This window comes from Monodon monoceros, unplaced genomic scaffold (assembly GCF_005190385.1).
Source record: "Monodon monoceros isolate NGI ecotype Baffin Bay Population unplaced genomic scaffold, NGI_Narwhal_1 Super_Scaffold_3, whole genome shotgun sequence".
Classification (NCBI taxonomy): Eukaryota; Metazoa; Chordata; class Mammalia; order Artiodactyla; family Monodontidae; genus Monodon; species Monodon monoceros.
Genome location: NW_021703780.1, coordinates 91,240,538 through 91,261,533, shown reverse-complemented (window position 1 = coordinate 91,261,533; position 20,996 = coordinate 91,240,538). Strand labels below are relative to the sequence as shown.

Below are 20,996 nucleotides of genomic sequence, written 5' to 3'. Positions count from 1 at the left end.
TCTATACTTGCTGGACAGCTACTCAACAGTGCTAAGAACCCCACTTGTCTTTTCTGGTGTCTGCAGAGATCTTAATAGCTACTATAGACAGACAACCCTTCTCAATTTAGGCAGGAAGATTATCCCTTTGCATTGCATAGCATGTATGGGGAGGAGGTGGAACAGGGCAAAGCAACAGAGTCTGACAAGCTCAGGGTGAAGGGAGCAGTAACGGTTGTAACTTCCTTTCAAAGCTGCCTAGGAGAGGTGATACAAGGTTGGGGGGAGGGGATGGAGAAGCATTTATCATCAAGAGGCAGAAGGGAGCTGTGCGCCACTTCTGAGAAAGGGTGTTCCACAGGATTGGACATGTGCTTTGCACGAAAAAAAGTTTCCATGTGGTCAAATATGTTTACCGGATTAAACAAATCACTTTCTTGAACAAGGGGCTTCCCAGGGCCTTGAATAAACTTGAGCTCTGTGACTTGCCAAGAGTTGCCTAACATTTAACCGTGGAATCTTGTTTTTCAAAGCCTATCTTTCTTTGGGACTTGCTGGCTCTGGACTTTGGCAGGTGCTGGCTTGGAAAGATAAAAAGGAGGTTTAAGAATCAAGAAGATCTCCGTTCCAGTTCTGGCTCTGCAGCCTCCCGGGTGCAGAAGCCTCACAGAGCTTTATAGCCACTGCTCCATCCAGGGTGGCCTTTATTACCACTGGGCAACACATTTTCATCATGTTAAATCCAACCTGAGTTGGTGTCTTACCTACATCAGAGAGCACCCGAATGCAGCTCTCCACCGAGGCCTTCTGGCTCGGCATGAGCCAGTTGCAGTGGTAAACCCTGAACACACCTTGCAGCAGCTGCACAAAGACGGGCTGGCGAGTCTGCGAGAAAGAGAAGCCAAGAGGAAGGCGACGTGAAGACTTTTATTTGTGACCGATTGATACGCTGGTCAGAAACAGACACTTCCTTGAACCACGGGTTCATGGACCCTTATACAAGAGTGGGAAGGGGTGACCAGTGATGAGCTGGATTCCAGAAGTGGCCTGGCCAAGGGAGAAAAAGTCAGAAGCATTTTAAGGCAATGCACAAACTTCATGCTAAGTCTGACCACCAGAAGGCGAAGCAGAATATCACAGCCTGAAAACAGGTATTCTTGTCTAGCTACCAACTGGCTGTGTGACTGTAGACAAATCACTTTAGTTCTCTGAGCTTTAACTTCGTGCAATATATAAAATACAGGGATTGAGGCCAATGAACCCCCAGAGTTGTTTCCAGATGTTATATTCCACGAGTAGAACCTATATATATATATATATATATATATGTATATATATACTTTTTTTTTTTTTTTTTTGCGGTACGCGGGCCTCTCACTGTTGTGGCCTCTCCCGTTGCAGAGCACAGGCTCCGGACGCGCAGGCTCAGCGGCCACGGCTCACGGGCCCAGCCGCTCCGCGGCATGTGGGATCTTCCCAGACCAGGGCACGAACCCGCATCCCCTGCATCGGCAGGCGGACTCTCAACCACTGCGCCACCAGGGAAGCCATAGAACCTATAGTTTTAATCAGCATAAACAAACTGGTTAGTGAATCTCACCTAGAATGCTCCTTACTTCTTTATTTCTGGCCGTGTCTTCAATGACATAAGGAGAAGCTAGTTCTCATGGTTACTCTTCACAAGTGTTCATTTACTACAGATCAGTACTTGCAAGTTAACTACAGAGTAGGATTTATTCCTCTCTATGATGGTATAAATTTGTACTCATTTTAAAATAAAGGAACTCAAACTACGACTTAATCAATTTGACATTGACTTCCTAAGTGCATTTGCAAATTATAATTTTGGCCTTCATCCAAAGCTACCTGGACCAGAGTAGCATTACACCTGCAAGGCAAAGGTCACTGTGTATGGTAAGCTACTCCACTGGTCTTTAATTTTTAGGAGAAAGTACTTGCAGATCCCTTCCGAAAAACAGGAGTTAATACAGCAACGGAAAAAAGTACAGAAAAAACTCTAGAGAAGTTTCTTAGATAAAAGAACAACAAGTGAAAAGTGCTAGGGGAAAGGAAATTTATTGTAAGAAATTAAAACAGGTTATGATGTCATTTATATGTGGAATCTAAAAAAAATGATACAAATGAACTTATTTACAAAACAGACTCACAGACATAGAAACAAACTTACGGTTACCAAAGAGGAAAGTGGGGAGGGATAAATTAGGAGTTTGGGAATAAACTATACACACTACTACATGTAAAATAGATAACCAACAAGGACCTACTGTATAGCAGAGGCAACTATACTCAGTATCTGGTAATAACCTATAATGGAAAAGAATTTTAAAAAGAATACGTGTGTGTGTGTGTGTCCGTGTGTGTGTGTGTGTGTGTGTGTGTGTGTGTAGAACTGAATCATTTTGCTGTACACCTGCACCTAACACAACACTGTAAATCAACTATATTTCAATTAAAATTTTAAAAAATAAAACAGGTTAATAAAAATTCAGAACCTCCTCTATAAACACCGCTCAGATAACTTTCACTTATTAAGTACCACACACTTCACTTAAGAGCTCACTGGGGCCTTGGTAAGTATCCTATGACAGAGGAGTTACCTTAATAACACAAATGAAAAACAAAAGCTCAGAAAGGTTAAAAGAAAGCATCCAAAAGAACGAAGTGATGGCCAAGCAGTGAGTCATCTTCAGGGCTCTCTGATGCCCCAAATCTGTGCTCTTTCTACTAAGTTCACGTACAAACCAGAATCTCATTACTTTCTTGAGGGAGTACTTTCTGTTCTGCACCTCACAGCCCACCAAGACAGTCATCTGTGTTACTAATAGAGAACAGGAACACAGGAAGCCTGAGAAATTGGCTGAGAAGCCCTGATACTGAGCTCCTGAGCCCAGTGGGTCCACTGAGAGCAGCTATGTATTGAGAACACTTCTTCCCTGCCTGTCCCTGTGCTGAGTGCTTTACACACACCTCACCTGACCAACCCCTGACCCCATGAAGTAAGCAGTGGTATCAGCACCCACCCTACTGGCTAATGTGCGTGGAGTTGGGATGGGAACTCAATGGTCCAACTCAAAGAAAACGAATCCTTCGACTAAATGAATTCAATTGAACCAGTATTTATTGAGCACCTGCTCTATTCCCATCTGGCCTCTGAATAAACAAAAGACGAATAAATCGGCCAGAGGAGCTGCTTCTTAATTATCCATTTTAATGGACAAGCTGGGGGCATCAGCTCACGCGACCTCTTGGGCTAATGAACATGGCTGCCCATCACCTTCTTCCTGAGATTCTTCCCTGCTTAGTTCTTAAGGCTCTGCGTTGCTCGTGAATCCCATTCTGACTGTAAGATAACCCCTTGATCTTCCTCTGGTCTCTTTAACAAACTGTCCTTAATTATCTGTGCTCTGCCCAGGTCCCTTCTAGTCAACCCCTTCATTTTCCCAGCTGAGACTTGAACTAGCCAATGTCTATATTTGGACTTTACCACTTCCCTCTCCTGAGTCTCCCTGATTCATTTAACTCACTCAACAAATGAACATGTACCAGGGGCCAGGCACAGCGCTCGAGATAGAACAGTATCTGAGACACCTCTCTGCCCTCCCCACTGCAGCTTGCCGTCTAGCAGGACACAGTGCAAACTGCCAATTATTAAGCACCTACTGTGTACCAGGCACTATGCTATATTTTCATAAACACTAACTCTAATTCTTACAATAATCTGCAGGGTTGATACTATAACCCTGTTATAGTAAGAAATGGGGTTCTGAAGTTTCAACATCTACCCAAGTTCACAGAGCTGGGAAGGGGTGGAGTGAGGATTGGAACCCAGCTCTGACCTGCTATAAAAGCCTCCAAAGTTCTGTTGCTGCTCCCGGATCCCACATTTCCAGCTGCCTCACGGACATTCCACTGGCACCTTAAATGCAGCACAGCCCAATCCCAGGCCACCGTTTTCCTCCCTCACAAATGTGGGTTAAAAGAAGGGAAGGAAGGAAACAAAACCAGGAAGGAAGGAAGGACGAAGGTACAAATCTACCTGGGGAGCAAGACATAGGCTTTTCAACAGATAAAGTAAGACATGTTAGGACAGCTTCAAAAATAGTATTCCTTGAAAATAAATATTCTAGAAATCCAGCTTGGACTTTGTATTTTAAATATGCTTAGACAAGCGCTTCCCTGGTGGCGCAGTGGTCGAGAGTCCGCCTGCCGATGCAGGGGACACGGGTTCGTGCCCCGGTCCGGGAAGATCCCACGTGCCGCGGAGCGGCTGGGCCCGTGAGCCATGGCCGCTGAGTCTGCACGTCCGGAGACTGCTCCGCAACGGGAGAGGCCACGGCAGTGAGAGGCCCGCGTACCGCAAAAAAACAAAACAAAACAAAAACAAACAAACAAACAAAAAATATGCTTAGACAACCTGGGCCTTGCTAGGGACTTACATAACATTTATGTTGAAGATTTATTTCTCTGACCACTCCTGCCTGTTAATTGGCTTAAAACTGGTTTCAGAGCAAGGCAGTGGAAGGAGACAGCAGGGGGACCAAGATGAAAAACCAAAAACACAAATTCCTGTTTAATGGTTTCCATTTGACATTTGGTTTTGCAATACTGTTTCACAATCTCTAGGAGAATGGGTATTGCCATAGCAATTGCCACTATGCAAGTCCAACCTGACTAACCAAAGCAGTTGGCTCTGTAGAACAGCACTTGGTAAGGAGCACGTTCTGGCCTCCAGCAACTCATGTGCTTGGGATCTAACAAGTTCCTGTTGCCCAATTACACAAAAACTATGTACAGATATTCTAAAAGTCGCATTCTAAATTTATGATCCTTTAGAGCAGGGGTCCCCAACCCCCGAGCCACGGACCGGTACCTGTCCACGGCCTGTCAGGCACAGGGCCGCACGGCAGGAGGTGAGCGGCGGCAAGCCAGCGAAGCTTCATCTGTGGCTCCCCGTCGCTCCCATTACCACCTGAACCATCCCAACCCCCCACCCCATGGAAAAACTGTCTTCCACGAAACCAGTCCCTGGTGCCAAAAAGGTTGGGGAGCGCCGCTTTAGAGAAAACTAAAAGCTAGCAGTGAAGTTCAATTAAATAGAAGGTTACCAACAGTCCCTAAGAAAACATATCTTACTAAAAATTCCATAATTCAAGTTTCAGAGTCAGACAGGCCTGGGATGAAATCATGGTTTTGCCAGTTAGTAGTTGTGACCATGGCTGAGCATGGTAATTAAATCCTCTGAGCCTCATTTTGCTCAGCTGCAAAATGGGGATAATACCATCTGTACTAAGCTAATATGAACTCCTTTACATAGGTAATGGAATATAGCAATATCTAATAAACGTACCAGTGATATTATACTGACCATGAATCACTCTTCTCTTGGAGAATTTACCTTAAGATTATTTGTCTACACTCCAACCACCCTGGGCCACCCATCAACCCCAGGACAGCCTCCATCTATCTGCGTGACAAGGATGGTTACTACTGCTCTTCTGACCACCTGAGACCAAGTCCTGCTTTCATTCTGCAGGCTGTACACACAGACCTGCAGCAAGACTCCCACTGCCACGGACCCAGACATCAGTTCTAAAAAGAAGAGCGATGTTTCCTAGTAAAAGAATAATAAAAACATCTCCCAGATCCAGGGATTCAAATCTTTGGAACTCTAACTACACTGACAATCAGCACGCAGGGCTGCTGCACCGCACGACTCCAGGGGGCTCCATGTGAGCAGCACGTGCTGGGGCTGGTGGAACGTGGCAGCCCTGCTGTCAAGGCTAAAGGACTTCTCACTCCCACCTGCCACGGACCCCTTCTGGTGAACTCTAGGCACACACTTCAAGTTAAAATGGAGATTTCCAGACATATTTTTAAATAGTGTTAATAACATGCTAGCATTTATTTGAAAGCTACTTCTCTTTCTAAGATTGGAGGTAAGGAATCAACAAGATTAAAGGGGGGAGGGAAGGAAGAAGGCATTTTAAGGAGAAAATTAACAACCAACAGAACCATCTGGTACAGAAAATCATTCTCAGGTACTTGATTATCCAAGGGATCCTGTAAAAACCACTCTTCACAAAGAGAAAAGCATCTGTAGCAATGCTTTGCAGAGCGGCTCATCTATAGCCGCTCAGTCCCGAGTCCGCACCAACTCCAGCTGCCAAATATCTACTGTGAATAGCCTGCATCTATCAATACATTTGTATTTCCTACCTGCAAAGTCGTACTCTGGTCTGAGAAGGGAGAGCTGAAGAACGTGGTAACGATGCTCATGACAATCTCGGTGACGTACCTCTCCAAAACTGAGTCTGCGTGTTTCCTGTCACTTGTGTTGTTACAGGCCTGGAGGACAAATGGACACTTTAGACATTATACCAAAACCTGCACACCAGTTGTAAAATTAAGAAATCTGTGACTATTCCTGCTAATTACCCTTAACAAAGGAAAAGGAAAAGCCTGCAAGTCAGTACTTCTCCCCTTAAGAGACAGCAATAAAAAAATAAATAAATCATGGAAGAAGAGAAACAGATCAACTTGGATATCATGGTGTGGAATCACAGAAGATGAAAATTGGTGTGGGACCTACAAGGCCATCGCTTCCCAATTCCTACCAACTTGCGGCAAATCTAAAACCCAAAAGGTGGTAAGAGGCATCATAACTACAATTGTCTACATTGTCCCTAAAAGTAAACTGTTTAAGCCATTCATCCTCTCTAGGCCGTAGTTTCCTAAAGCATGTAATTAAGATCCTGAATCAAATATTACCACTGAGGTCCACTGTGCATGATATTCTCCAAACCTACAACACTCTTCCATTCAATCAAAATTCTGCTGATATGCAGTACTGTTGAAAATAGTGGGCTGTGACTCAGGATAATTGTATAAGTTTTCGGGTGAAGAGAGACTTCAGATTTCACCTGGACTCTACATAATTTCGCTGTGTAGAATAAGATTAGAGATTTATCAACAGAAGAACAGGTTTAAAAAATTCATTTTATTGAATCAAGTTTTATTACCAAATTCATTAGCCCTCTAATTTGAGATATAAAATTGTATATAATAAAAAGTTATGAAGTAAGGGGTAAAACAATCAAATTTTACTAGCTATCATGCTCTGAGCCCAGTGATGAGTAGTTTGTGGACACATCCAGAGAATGAAGGTGGCAACAGATTTTACAGCATTTTTGAACAATTTAAGGCAGGGGTCAGCCAAGTTAAGTGCTGCTGGCTGTTTTTATAAATAAAGTTTTATTGGAACCCAGCCATGCCCATCTGTTTACAGACTGCTATGGCTGCTCTCATGCTAGCAGGGCAGAGTTGTAGTTGTGACAGAGACCGCATGGCCCACAAAGCCAAACATGATTACCATCTGGACCTTCACAGAAAACTTGTCGGAGTCCTGATTTAAAGGGGCAAAGCTGGCCTGCCATTTCAAGCCTGAACCCCCAGATTTACGGGATTAAAAGACTAGGAAGAATTTGAGATAAAACTATATACATATTTAAATAATACATCAATATACATATATATATCTGTGACACCAACACCAGGGTATTATTAAACATAGTCCTTCATTACAAGGAAAGTAACTTCTTTCAGGCTCCTTGTCTCACACTGGGAATTGTACAGTCAGGAGAAAATACCACATTCTAGCATTCTCCAATGCACCTTTTTTTTTTCTTTTTAGCATCACAACGTTTCTGAAATTGGTATTCATCTCACAATCATTCTCTCAAGGACTGAATTACCTTCCCCCCACGCGCCCTCTCCCCGAACCCTACCACCACAAAACTCATATGAAATCCATAAAGCGCCTTGTGAGGTCACAATCCCATAGCTTTAGAACCAATATTAAGCTCAGCGCAAAACCAAACCAAGAGTACTGAAGCCCACCCCAAAGGCTGGGTCAGGAAAGTAATAGACAGAAAGTGACATGCTTTGCAGGATGCTCGACACCAGACTGTAGGAGATATCATAAACGCTCACACTCAGGAAGGTGTCCTTCGAGGAAAGACTTATTCTCAAAGAAACGAAAAGTTTATAAATTTGAGTTTAGTATGTCCCAGGTTATCATTCACAAATCAACCCATAAAGGATGAGATGAAAACCAGAAATAATCTACCTTACCTGAAGCTTGACGAGTAAAATCTATTCTCAGCTAGGAGTAAAAGGGTTAAGAGAAACGAGACGTGTGGGAAGACGAGAGCCAGGTGCCTCCTTGTGCCACAAATCAGCGAGGTGAAATTACGTGATTGTGTCCTTACGTCTGCACAGGGTGACCCAGACCCACACGTACCCCCTTACCCTGCCTCCTTAGCTCCAGAAAGACTTACCCTGCAGATGTCCACAAGGAAATTCTCAAACAATTTCCACATGTGATTACTGGTATAAATCTCCTTCATTTCCACCTCCGTATCCACATAGCAGTGATTCAGGAAGTTAATGTACGCAATTTTAACCTGGAAGAGAGAAACAGGCTTTTCTCAAAAACCAACTTAGTACATGCAGGATTGATTAGTTCCCTCATTTTAATAGTGACAAGGATGGACCATGATGGTCATTCCATTTTCCCCTGCACGCTTTAACTTCTATGATTTTTTGATATTCAAAATTCACTATTATAAAATTCAAAAACAAAGCCTTTGGAAGAGAATATGTTCATGACCTCAAGGTAAAGAATGGAACAAGGGCTTCCCTGGTGGCACAGTGGTTGAGAGTCCGCCTGCCGATGCAGGGGACACGGGTTCGTGCCCCGGTCTGGGAAGATCCCACATGCCGCGGAGCGGCTGGGCCCGTGAGCCATGGCCGCTGAGCCTGCGCGTCCGGAGGCTGTGCCCCGCAACAGGAGAGGCCACAACAGTGAGAGGCTCACGTACCGCGAGAAACAAACAAACAAACAAAAGAATGGAACAAAAAACACTGATCAGAGAAGATGGACACGTTTCACTACATTAAAATTAAGAATTTCTGGGACACCCATGGTGGGTCCAGTGGTTAACACTCTGTGCTTCCACTGCAGGGGGCATGGGTTCGATCCCTCATCAAGGAACTAAGAAAAAAAAAAAAAAAAGAATATCTATGAAATGGCACTGTTATAAGAGTTAAATGACACGATTTGGAAGAAGCTGTTTGCAATGCATATCCCCACAGAGAATTCCTACAGATTTGTGCACATACGATGGCCACGCCAAAGGAAAAACAGGCAAAAAATCGGATCTGCTATTTACTTAAAGGAATATCAAATCTCAAAAACAACACATGGAAAGGGATTGAATCTCATTTAGGAATCAAGCGGATAGAAATTAAAACCACTATGAGATATCACTATACACCCACCAGATTGAAAACAAATATATACTAATAAAGGGTCTGATAATAGCAAGGGTTGGCAGGGTCTGGGAGCAACAAGAGCTCTGGGGGAGGGGTGGCCACTGAAGTAACTGCTGGAAACCACTTCACGTTATAAAGTCAAAGGGAAGAAATGCACCTTGTATGACCCAGCACTTCTAAGTATACCCCCTGCAGAGATGTGTACACGTGTGGGCCAGGACACACGCACTGGTCCTAACAGCCAAAAAGCAAAAATAACCCAAATGAGCATCAACAGACGTAGAGAAAATCATATTGTGGGACAATGACACAGAGCAACGCTCCAAAGCAAAGGAAATGAATACAGGTGCGTTATTTCAGGATGGATGAATCCTAACACCACACGGCGGAACAGGAAAAGGCACAAAATAGTGCATAAAGGAAGTTCAAAAGTGGGCAAAACTGAATTATACTGTTTAGGGATGTACAAAGAAAACTACATAAGAGCCACGTCACAACTATGCCTCCATGAGGGAGCCCTCTGCGGGAGGTTGGGGACTGGAAAAGGACACAGGCGGGGAATGAGGCACATTTCCTGACCTGGGTGGTGGTTACACAGCCGCTATCTTTGTAATTATTCTTATACTGCACAAGTCACGTTTATGTACTCTTCTGTACTTAGGTTGTATTTCAAACAAAAATGGGCAAAAAACAAGCTATTATACCTCACTTATGCATAATAAGAGAAATGCAAAGTACAACTATATCGAAATACCACATCCATATATCAGGGATATGAGAATCCAAATATTTGATAATATACTGTATAAACCAGACTGTGAGAAAAATGTAGTATTTTATTTCCTTATTATTATCACATTATATAATAAGCTGGTTCAACATTCATGGAAGACAATTATGGTACATCTGTACAATGAAATTTTATACAACTATAAAAAAGGAATGTAGAATCTCTTTACGGACTGATATGAAAAAAAGAATGTACCTGGAATGTCACCTTTTGTGTTAAAAGGGGGGGGGGCGGAGAATAAAGTATATATATTTATAAATGTTTTTATGCAAAAGTCCGGAAGGATACACAAGAACCTAATAAATAATTTTCTGAGGGGTGTGGGGAACAGGTAAAGAAGATTTTTCATAGTTTACTCCTTTATGGTCTTTGCTATTTGAATTTTTCTAAATGTATTAACTTTTCCAAACATTAATCTAAAAACAGTGCATGTATTTAATATATACTACATATGCTATATATATATAAATATATGTATATTTAGTTTAAAATATAAACTAAGAGTATATATTACAAAACATACAAAGGTAAAATATATACTGTATGATCCATTTTTTGTTACTAGCTAATGTATATGAATAGGGAAACAGAAAGCTGGAAGAATTTACTTGAAGAACCTAAGAGGTATTTATTATGGGCAGTGAAATGGTAGATTACTTTCATTTTCTTATTGGTTACCTGTAGTTCCTGAATATTTTATAGTCAACATTCATTATTTTTGCAATACAAGTTTTTGTTTTAAAGAATACACTTAACAGAGTTAAGTTTTACATTGGTATGAACTGTATCTCAATGCACCGTTCTTCTCATTTCTGAGAAGTTCATTCAGGTCAATGCTCTTTGCTCAACACGTGGAATCATTCATTACACAGAGCTGAAGCCCTCCAGCAGTTTCCCATTCTTCTTCAAGGAGACAGACGGAAAAATTTACTCCCCCATCATTCCTCTCACCCAAAACCAATGCTCAAGAAGATGCTGTTTCAGCCAATGCAAATCTCACGACAAAATGAGCTGCAGGTGTCAAAACTGTGAGGTCCCACCTAGGTCAGCGGAAGACTCCCATCCAGCCACAGCCCCACACGCCACGAGGAGAGACATGAGCAGGGCCCACCCATCCTGGGGATAGAGTCGCTCACCTCGGGGATGCAGTCCTCGTGGGTCACCACGCGGACAATGTCATCCAGCGGGAGCAGGGAGTTGCACTTGATCTCCGTGTAGACGTTCTTGCCCTCTGTGCACACGGCCAAGAGCTCGACCAGGTGGATGTGGTACATGAGAGGGCTGTTCTCATCCATCCGGTCCCGTTCCGACCTCATCATCTGGATCAGAGTCTGGAAAGAGGCTCTGTCGTTGTAGAATACGAGGACATCCTCTCCTGCATTAACCAGCTATAATCAAAAGAACAAGACTTGCTTATAGCACAAGTTTGCAGGGATGGGGGAAGCATTAAACAAACAAATCTATTCACAAAGAAAGAGATGTTCTGTTAGCATTTACCTTCCAAAACCAGTAGCACCTGTACTACTGAACTCACCTAGATTTCATTCACTTATATTACTAAACAACTACAAATCTTCAGCATCATCATTTTCATTCACAGATATAAAAATATCACAACAGTCCTAAAAAACTATCAGGGGAAGAGAAAGTCTACATACCAGCTTTCATGTATCTGGTAAAAATGTAGATTTCAACCTTGCACTTGTATTTCCAAACTAATAATTAGGCTATGATTTTTGTTTTTAAAAATGTTTCCATCTCCTTTTCATGCCTTATAAGTACTCTTCTTACAACTCTTTCACACGCTGCCTTATTTCTTCACAATCACAAATTATCCAATCCTAATTAAGATACGCCTTCCTTTCAACACTCAAAGAGTCAAGCCATTCCTATTCGTAACTTGTCTCCCGGAGACTGGGGCTTTTCATAACTCTACTTAAGAATTAATCAATTTCACCACTGCATGAAATACAAAAGATCCAAAAAGGGCCGGCACAGAAGTCAAAATAAATATGGTCAATATTATTTACTTAATAATAACTAAACTTTATGAACTCTGATTATGTGCCAGATACCAGGATTACTTACAACAGCGACTAGAGTAGCACAGCAGACTTCCAATAAATGGTAGCTATTATTGTCATCATTATATGATTTAACCTGCCTATCAGCGCCTCAAGTGAATACCGCCATGCCTTCATTTACAGAAACCCACACTGAGTGTCTGAGAAGTCAAATAACACATCCCGAATCACACAGCCAGGGACATGGTACAGCCAACATTCACATCCCAGGTCGAGCCAACACTTTTAATGACACTACACCACCTTTCACTGAAATCATATATGTAGATAAGATTATAAACCCAAGTGTTAAGTGGATTTACTTGAGATTCCTTTTTTTTTTTTTTTTTTTAAAGGTGGAAGGATGGATGAAACCAAGCATATGCAGACGCCAAAGTTGCGGGAGTGACAGAGGACCTTCCTGGCCAGACAGCATACATGGGAGACAGACGTCCCACAGAGAACCAAGGGGGACTTTGCCCCAATTCCACTGACCAGCTTCTCCTTGAGAATCATCAAGCAACAATTTTTCCAGCTAATTAATTTGAATAATTTTTTTTTAAAAAAAGTCATATAATCTACAAGAAGGGATGCTCTGGCTCAAAAGGTTCTACCCACATTTAACCTCCATTCACTCTATTTTGTTTCAGTATTCCTGGGGGTGTTTTTCCCTCTCAGAAGAATCCAAGCCAATGATCCTTAAAATAAATAGAATTATTGCTACAAAATACTAGATCAGACTCTTGCCTGTATCTATAGCTTAAGCTCACAAACACATGATTACACACACTTATATACACACACACACACACACACACACACACACACACAATTACTTTCTGTCCCTTCCTATGGCTCCTGGACAGGGTGCCAGTTCATACTGATAAAATTAAATAATTTTTAAGCTCCTACAGAACACCAGAGGAAGATATATAGAAATCCATAGTTGTCACCTCAGCCATGACCATGTCCTGGCACTTTTTGATGAATTTCCCTTCGGCCTTGACAATCGTCTGCAAGAACTTGATGTACTGGACGTTTCGACCGTGAGTCTCAATGCAGTGAACAAAGTGCTGGACGACTCTCTCGTTGATCTCACTACACAGCTGGAAATTGTTCATGAAGATGTGCTGCATCGTGACCGCCTCCAGGATCTGGCACAAGAGTGAGGGCGGGGGCACAGGCACATGGTCAAAGGAAGGCCAGAGCAGAGGACCAAGTGAGAAAAAGAAGAGTCCACAACAAACACAGAGAGGGGGGCATTTAACCCCGTGAAAGCATCTTTCTCCGTGCTCGCTTCTGTACCGTCTTCCTTTTTACTCAACTTTTTCAATAAACACATAGGGCACTAAACTAATCATTCGTTTTTTGCTGAATGAATTCCAGAGGGACCATCAGCACCCAGATCAAGAAATAAAACAGGCTGCCCTTATGGCCCACCCCCCAGTTTTACCACTATTTTGACTTGCACAACCATAGATTTGTTTTGCCTGTTCTTGAACCTCATGCATCCTCTTCTACCTGGCTTCTTTTGTTCAATGTTACTTTTGCATGTTGTCATCCATGTTGTTGCATGTATTACTAGTTTGTTCCTGTCACTGCTATGTACATTCCATTGCATGACTATACCACAAGGTATTGATCTGTTCTATTGTTGATGGGCATCTGTGGGAGTATCTAATTTTAAGAGTAAGTAGTTACACAATTCTTACGACAAATATGATGAACAGTATTCGTATAGTGAATGAATAATGAACAGTGAACAGTGCCGCTCTGAACATTCTTCTCAATGTCTTCTGATAAACACAATGTATGCGTCTCTGTTGGCTTTATACCCAAGAGTCGAACAGTTGGGTTGCAGAGTTTAAATATGTTTGGCTTCGGAAGATACTTCCAAACAGCTTTGAAAGATGTTACCAATTTACATTCTACATTACAGCTACTCTGTATCCTTGTCAACACTTAGTAATGTCAGTCTTTTCATTTTAGTCACATTTTGTTGCACGCATCTTGCTTGATTTACATTTCTCTGATGACTAACCATGTTGAGGGCTTTGTCATATTTATTGGCCATCTGGATAACCTCTACTGTGGAGTGTCCCACTGTTAAATTTTTTGTCCATTTAAAAAAGTGGGCTGTGAATTTCCTTACGGACTCTCCTGAGTTTGATACCTATTCTGGGTATGAACTCGTTGCTGGACTCGTACGCTGTGTCTTCTCCCACTCTTTGGCTTGTCTTTGCTTACTTAATGGTGTCATTTGATGAACAGAAGTTCTTAATTTTAAAGAAGTCCAATTTATTGATATTTTCCTTAATGACTAGTGCTCTTGGCATACTGTGTGAAAAAACTTCCCTTTCCACAAGGTCATGAAGGTATTTTCATGTTCTCTTCTAGAAGCTTAATTTTCTACTTTTTACCCAGACTTACTGAGTTATTGGGTTTTATGACTAGTATGAGGCAGGGGGCTTTAACCTTTTCATTTTTTGCCTTTTCTTTTTCTTAACATGACAAAGAGGGAACATTACCCTACAACGCAGTAGTCCTCTTCCTGGAAAGCTCCAGCAGTACGGATGAGTGAGTGTTTCTGTGTGTTTCTGTGTGTGTACGTGAGGGTGTGTTCATGTACAAAGATGTTCTTTGCAGTACTGTTCACAAGCCAAAATCAGACACTGCCTAATTGTCCATTAATACAGGAACGGTCTAAAAAAAGTTACAGCCATTCTACAGAATGCCATTTAGCCATGAAAATGAATGAGCAAAGTTTATATATTTTTCACTTGCAAAGACAGCCAAGATGTGTTAAGTGAAAAAAGCAAAATGCAAAACAATGGGTGGAGTGTATCACCATCTTCTTTTAAAAAAAAGCATATTACACATTTAATATATTTTTTAAAACATATTTAACTAAAATGTAACATAATTATGTTTTACATGGATAGATGATGTTTTGTATAAACACAGAAAACCTGACGCATGACCTTAGGAGGTTGTGCCTGCACTGTGAGAATTAGCACTTTGCTATGACTGGAGTTTGATGTAATGAGGACTGTTATTAAGAAAAAATATCAATCCATCTTACCTTTGCATCTACCACCTCTTCCCCCCTCCTTCTACCTTTTCTCCCAAAAGGATGGGAAGTATTTACATCTTCCTGAGTGTTGATCAAAATGTTCCCCGTTGGAATGAATGTTGCCTCATAACAAGTCCCAGCGGCCACAGCAGCAAAAGAACAAGGTGTTCTTCTCGCTTCCTGCTTCCCCACCCGCCTCCCCACACAGATTTCCAGACAGGCCTCCAGTCTTACCCCTGGGTTGAGAAACAGGTTTATATGTTTGTGGAGCAAAGCCTGATTCTGCTGGTTGCCAGCACAGAAATTCTGCAGAAACTCGTGAGCCAGCCTCATTATCTCCTGCATCTTGGTGTCTTCAGCCTGTGTGGAGGGAGAGAGACAAAAAACAGGTGAAAACAGGGCTATGCCTTTGACTAGAGAAGGTCGACAGGAGAAAGCACTGATTTCTAGGCCAGGAGGCCAGGTTCGATGACACCTCCATCCCCTCTGACTAATGTGGGGCTCTGGGGGTGTTTGCTGGGGGCGGGCTGTGTGAAAACATTGGGGGACTGCACTGCTGACCCTGCAAAGAAGCCAACAAGTTGTTTATACTTCATGGAGAAAAGTGAATTCTCTCCCACTAGCTTTGGGCAGAAATGAAATGATTTTATTGGGGGAAAAGGGCAATAGAGAGTGAAAGCTAAGAGGAAGTGTCTGGAATTCCACTGTCTAGCAACGGCTGCCATCTCTGAACCCCCTACTTCTGAAAATACAGACGGACAGCAGATGAGAGCCGACTTCCTCAATGGCCATAAACCCACACCTCCCCAGCTCTCGGGCACACATTTTTAAGTTGCCTTAACCTGCGGACACACTAACTTTTGGCAGTAGCTAACATGGCACAGTGGAAATCTCTTTAGAGTCTAAGTTAGGGCACAGGTATCTGTCTTAACTCCTTTCCCTGTCACTTCAGGCACATTATTTAACCTAAGACTTAGTTTTCCTACCTATAAAATCAGGATAATATGTGTCTCAGGCATTTCACATGGTTGATTACGATTTTCTCATTTCATATATCAAAAACACACACTCGATAAGCAACAAGGATATATTGTACAGCACAGGGAAGTACAGCCATTATCGTATAATAACTTTTAATGGAGCAAAATCTATAAAGATAATAAATCCCTTTGCAGTACCCCCGAAACTAATATAATATTGTAAATCAACTATGCTTCAATTAAAAAAAATACACTCAGTATTTGTAAAGAGTTGGATGCCTATGACAAGACAATTATATAAAACCTCTTGCCACTCTGCCCAGTTCTAAACAAGCCACCATTTACAATAGTAAAAAGACCCCAAATGGAAATCATCCCTCAGATTCAGAGAGCCCGTGTCATCTTCCTAAGTCATCGCACATACTTCGCCACATTTCAAGGGCCAGAAAGTGTAGCAGTTGGGAACGCAGGCCCTGAAACCAGGCTGCCTGGCCCTTATGCCAGGTCTACAACTTCCAAGCTGTGTGACCTTGGGCAGGTGACTTAACCTTTCAGTTTCCTCATCTGTAAAATGGAGCTAATAACACACACACACTTCCTACTGTGGTTACGACGATTAAATGAGAAAATTCATGTCAAGGGCTTAGACAGTAAGGACTCAGTAAACGTTAGCTATTGGTACTGATCTAGAATGAGTGTCAGCAAATTTTTTTCTTAGCGGTACAGATACGTACTTTAAAGCTTTATGGGTCAAAAAGCAAAACGGAAGGCATTACGCACGAACTTATATAACCCCTGAAAATTTAACTATTCAAAAACGTAGCAACCAGTCTTATCTCATATGCTGTATAAAAACAGGTGGTGGGCTGGAAGTGATCCATGTCTGCAGTTTGCCCACCCTGGTCTAGACAACAGCCCTGTGAGAAAACAGAAGACGTCTGCCGAGAACGCTGACGGAAGGAATCCGAGCTGTCAGTGAGACAATCGAACAAAGCAGGAGATTTAAAAGGACACTGTTAGCAAGTCTCAGAACAACAGAACGGGTATTAGATTTGCCTCGCATTTACAGAGAGAGGGGCAAAGCTTCTAGCTCTAAGAAACAAGAGGGTTTTGGACAGACAGACACCGCAGCAACCTTGAACCACTCTGCATTCCTCCTCTTCTTTAGCTAAGAAAGGAATCTGCTGGTGCACAAGCTAACTGAAAAGCTTCTGGCCTTCGAAGCAGACTTCTACAAGGCAAGCAAGCAAACTCATAAAGACATAACAAGAGGTTAGCTGTTGGTAGGAACCCCTCCACTGTTCTCACACACTGGGATGACTGTACCCATCCAGAAACCAGACAAATTACATGCACACACACACACAATCTTCTGCCTTTGAGCCACCAACTCCAACCGAAACTGGTTCCTACAGATCGATTCAACACTGCTCTGAAAATGAACGTCTCTCATCAGGGAAACGTTATTATGAGGCAAAGCCGAGGCCAGCAAACTCCCTCCTCACATTCTTTACACAGAGGGAGGGAAATCCACCTGCTCTTTCTAGTCCAAATGTCAGCCACATTCGGATGACACCCACACCTGTCTACATTAACTCCAAGGTAGTTAAGTACCTGACCTACTGGAGGGATTAAACTTGTGCTTTACTGGCGGCTGGTGAAAGGTCTGACGCATCTGATTCACACAGGTGCCATGACTGAGGAGGAAGCCTTGGCAGGGAACTTCCTAAAGTGCAGGGCAGTAGGTAAAGGTGTGTTACCTACAAAGGTGAGGTACAGGTAAGGTGGAAGGCACAGAGGTCCAAGGCCCGGGCTCCACAGGTGAGCGGGGCTGACTCTGCGAGGTGCAGCTGGGCCTTCCAGGCAAGTTACTAAACCTCTCTGGCCTCAGTTTTCTCATTTAAAATGGGGCTTCTAATAGTACCACCTATCTCATCTGGGTGTCCTGAGGGTTAAATGAGCAAATGACGTAAAGGCCTCGGCACAGTGCCTGGCACCCTGCAAGCACTAGGCAGTGAACCTTCTTCAGGCGACTCTTCACTAGCGAGTTTCTGGGAGCCACTGGCAAACTCAAGAGACCGGCGTCTATGCCTTTGGACTCTTAACTTCCCCAAGCCTCAGTCTCTTCATCTATCACGTGGCAACACCAAGATCACCATACTGGGTTTTAGAACCTTGAATGAATGCTTCTGAAAGCGCCCTGTCAGGCCACACGGATGCAAATGTTATCCTCCTTCCCTCAATCCCATCACTAGTAATGCCAAACGCTAACATGAAAAATGGAAGACGCAGGGTAACGGCTAGCAACAGACCAGAAGACTTAGAGCCAAGCAGTATCTGATAGATCCAGCTCAACCAGCTGCCAGCATATGAGTGAGGACCTTGAGTGGGCGAGTCCCACGTCCCCACATGCATTTAGTAACTTGTAGCGCTTACATGCCTGAGTAACACTGCAGACGAAACTGTACAGCACAAGCCCATGTGCACAGACAGCTCTGTCATCAGACCTTTGTGTTCAGACCAAGCTGCCCCCATCCAGCATGGTACGGGAGTAAGGAGAGAATACACAGACTGCTCCTTCTTTATAGAATCTTCCAAGTGGAGGGAGGTTATGGGTGGTTTTGCTTCCTTTTTAGGATGCTCTGTTTGTTTCATATAAATTACCGAAGACGGCTTTATAGTGATAATCGTCACATCAGCTTCATTTCTTCACCGACCGCTCCCAAGTGCGAAGGGTTTGGGGAAACCCAGGAACCCGCCCCCCATGGAGCGGCAGCCGTGGATGTGGACGCCCACCTTCTCGTAGGGGATCTGCAGCAGCTCCAGCACCACGGCGTGGGCACCCATGTTCCGGAGCAGGCGTTGCTGCTGCTTCCGGCTCTTCCTCACAGAGGCGCCCTCTTGGACACAGAGTTTGCTGAGTCGAATCAAAATCTGGTACAAAGAAAGAATCAAAGTTTCTCCTCTGACCCCCATCTCAGTTCCGAGGAGCTAACCTACAGCCTACTGACTACAGTTCATGATACCTCACTGTATACTTGGAATTTGCTAAGGGAGTAGATCTTAAGCGTTCTTACCTCCCCCCACTGGCTCCCCCCAAAAACCTAACTATGTGAGTGATGGATGTTTAATTAACTTGACTGGGGTAATCTTTTCACAGTGCATATGTATACCAAATCATCACTTTGTCAAGTATATTATAATTTTGTCAACTATACCTCAAAGTTGGAAAAAAAATTTTTTAAGAAAAAAGAAATCAATCTCAGAAAACTAGGAAGTGTAGTTGGAAAAAAGATTGCAGGGGGTGGTGTGGACAGGAAGGCAAAAGGATCACAGTATACTAAGAACATAAAACGAGGGAAACTCCTCTAACTTGTAGTATCCCTATTGATTGTATTAAACCAAATCCACATACGGCTAAGAACAAGTCTTCCAGAATAACCAATGGATTACGGCTCCATCAGCAAGTGGGATGGTTTCAGATCTCCTAAAATGATGACTCAGAATCATTGCCAAGGACTTGGGAAGAATTTGCTCTAGGGTAAAAAACACCAAGCGCCAACCTCCCAACTTTGAACTAGGCTGTGCAAAGATTCCTAAAGAGACATGGTTCTCATTGGTGGGTACTACGTGCCAGCCACTGAGGTAAGTCCTTGACAATTTCACCACTTAACTCTTCCTTCAACTGTAAACCTTCAGAAGTATAGGTGCTGGAGGCACCTATACAAGGTGAGGAGACTGAAGACACACAAATAATAAGTGGCAGAGCTGGATCTGAACCAAGACCTGACACTAAAACCCATGCACTTCACCTCAGAGGTTTACTTTCTCCCTGTTACACTTTCCATGAAGGGAAAAGCTCAAGATGGGGCACTTACCTCTTTGACCACCCTGTAGTTGTAGCTACTGGTGCTCTCATGCTTCTGGGACTTGTTATTCCCCTCCTAGGAACCAAGATGAACATGAGTGCAGTTTGTACAACTCTTAGGTTCCTGTCTGTTTGTTAGCATTAGCATCACAATTTAGGAAAGAACAGGGGTTTTGCAGCGTTTTCCAGCTGTCATGCTGGGTTTGTGCCTGTCATTCACTTGCTCACAACTCAGCTCCCCTCTGATGGGAGAGGATGCACATTATTGCACTGATGGGGGAGAGGATGATGGTCCAGGCATGGCTGGAGAACAGGTTCTTTCCCAAATGCGCCTGTAAGGGACACCTGGAGCTAGTTCACTCAAAGTCTGTTCTACATGGGCCACGGTGGCACGAGAGATGACGCTGAACTTGTATTTGTAGCTCACTTCCTGGAAGAATGGCTGTCACCCTGTTAACAAGCAGACCTCTTGAGAGTCAAGCCCATCCTATAATCTGCATTTTTATCTAAAACCAGAGGAGGACGTGTACTTGTTCTGAGGACCCCATCCATCTCCTCCTGCAGCGTAACTTGTGTGTCACCCACCTCTGTTTTCTTATGTTCGTTTTCACCAGATGCACCATCCATGGCCTCGTCGGGGCCCTGCCCTTTGTACACCCAAAGCTCTGACTTCTCCACGATGGATCGCAGTTGGTCCAAGTCTTGTTTGATCTGTTTGTAGTTGTCGACATCTTGGCTGGTAACAAGCAGTTGAACCTGAACGAATGCAATTCATTAGTGACTCACAACAGACTCTCAGACACAATGCCAACAACACACACACACACACACACACACACACACACACACACACACACACACACACACACACACACACACACACACACAC

The 20,996-nt window shown here is 43.2% G+C and overlaps 1 protein-coding gene across 3 annotated transcripts in view; it reads right to left on the bottom strand.

The window, feature by feature from the left end:
• ITPR1 (inositol 1,4,5-trisphosphate receptor type 1) overlaps positions 1-20,996 on the bottom strand; it is a 321,687-nt gene that overhangs the window by 129,941 nt on the left and 170,750 nt on the right. For all 3 annotated transcript variants that reach the window (XM_029244000.1, XM_029243998.1, XM_029243999.1), the window contains 9 exons: positions 20,693-20,863; positions 20,118-20,183; positions 19,036-19,173; positions 15,494-15,619; positions 13,140-13,340; positions 11,260-11,511; positions 8,337-8,462; positions 6,217-6,345; positions 744-864 (listed from right to left, as the gene is read on the bottom strand). In XM_029244000.1, the coding sequence (XP_029099833.1) occupies positions 744-864; positions 6,217-6,345; positions 8,337-8,462; positions 11,260-11,511; positions 13,140-13,340; positions 15,494-15,619; positions 19,036-19,173; positions 20,118-20,183; positions 20,693-20,863 (1,330 nt within the window). The remainder of the gene's footprint in view (positions 1-743; positions 865-6,216; positions 6,346-8,336; positions 8,463-11,259; positions 11,512-13,139; positions 13,341-15,493; positions 15,620-19,035; positions 19,174-20,117; positions 20,184-20,692; positions 20,864-20,996) is intronic.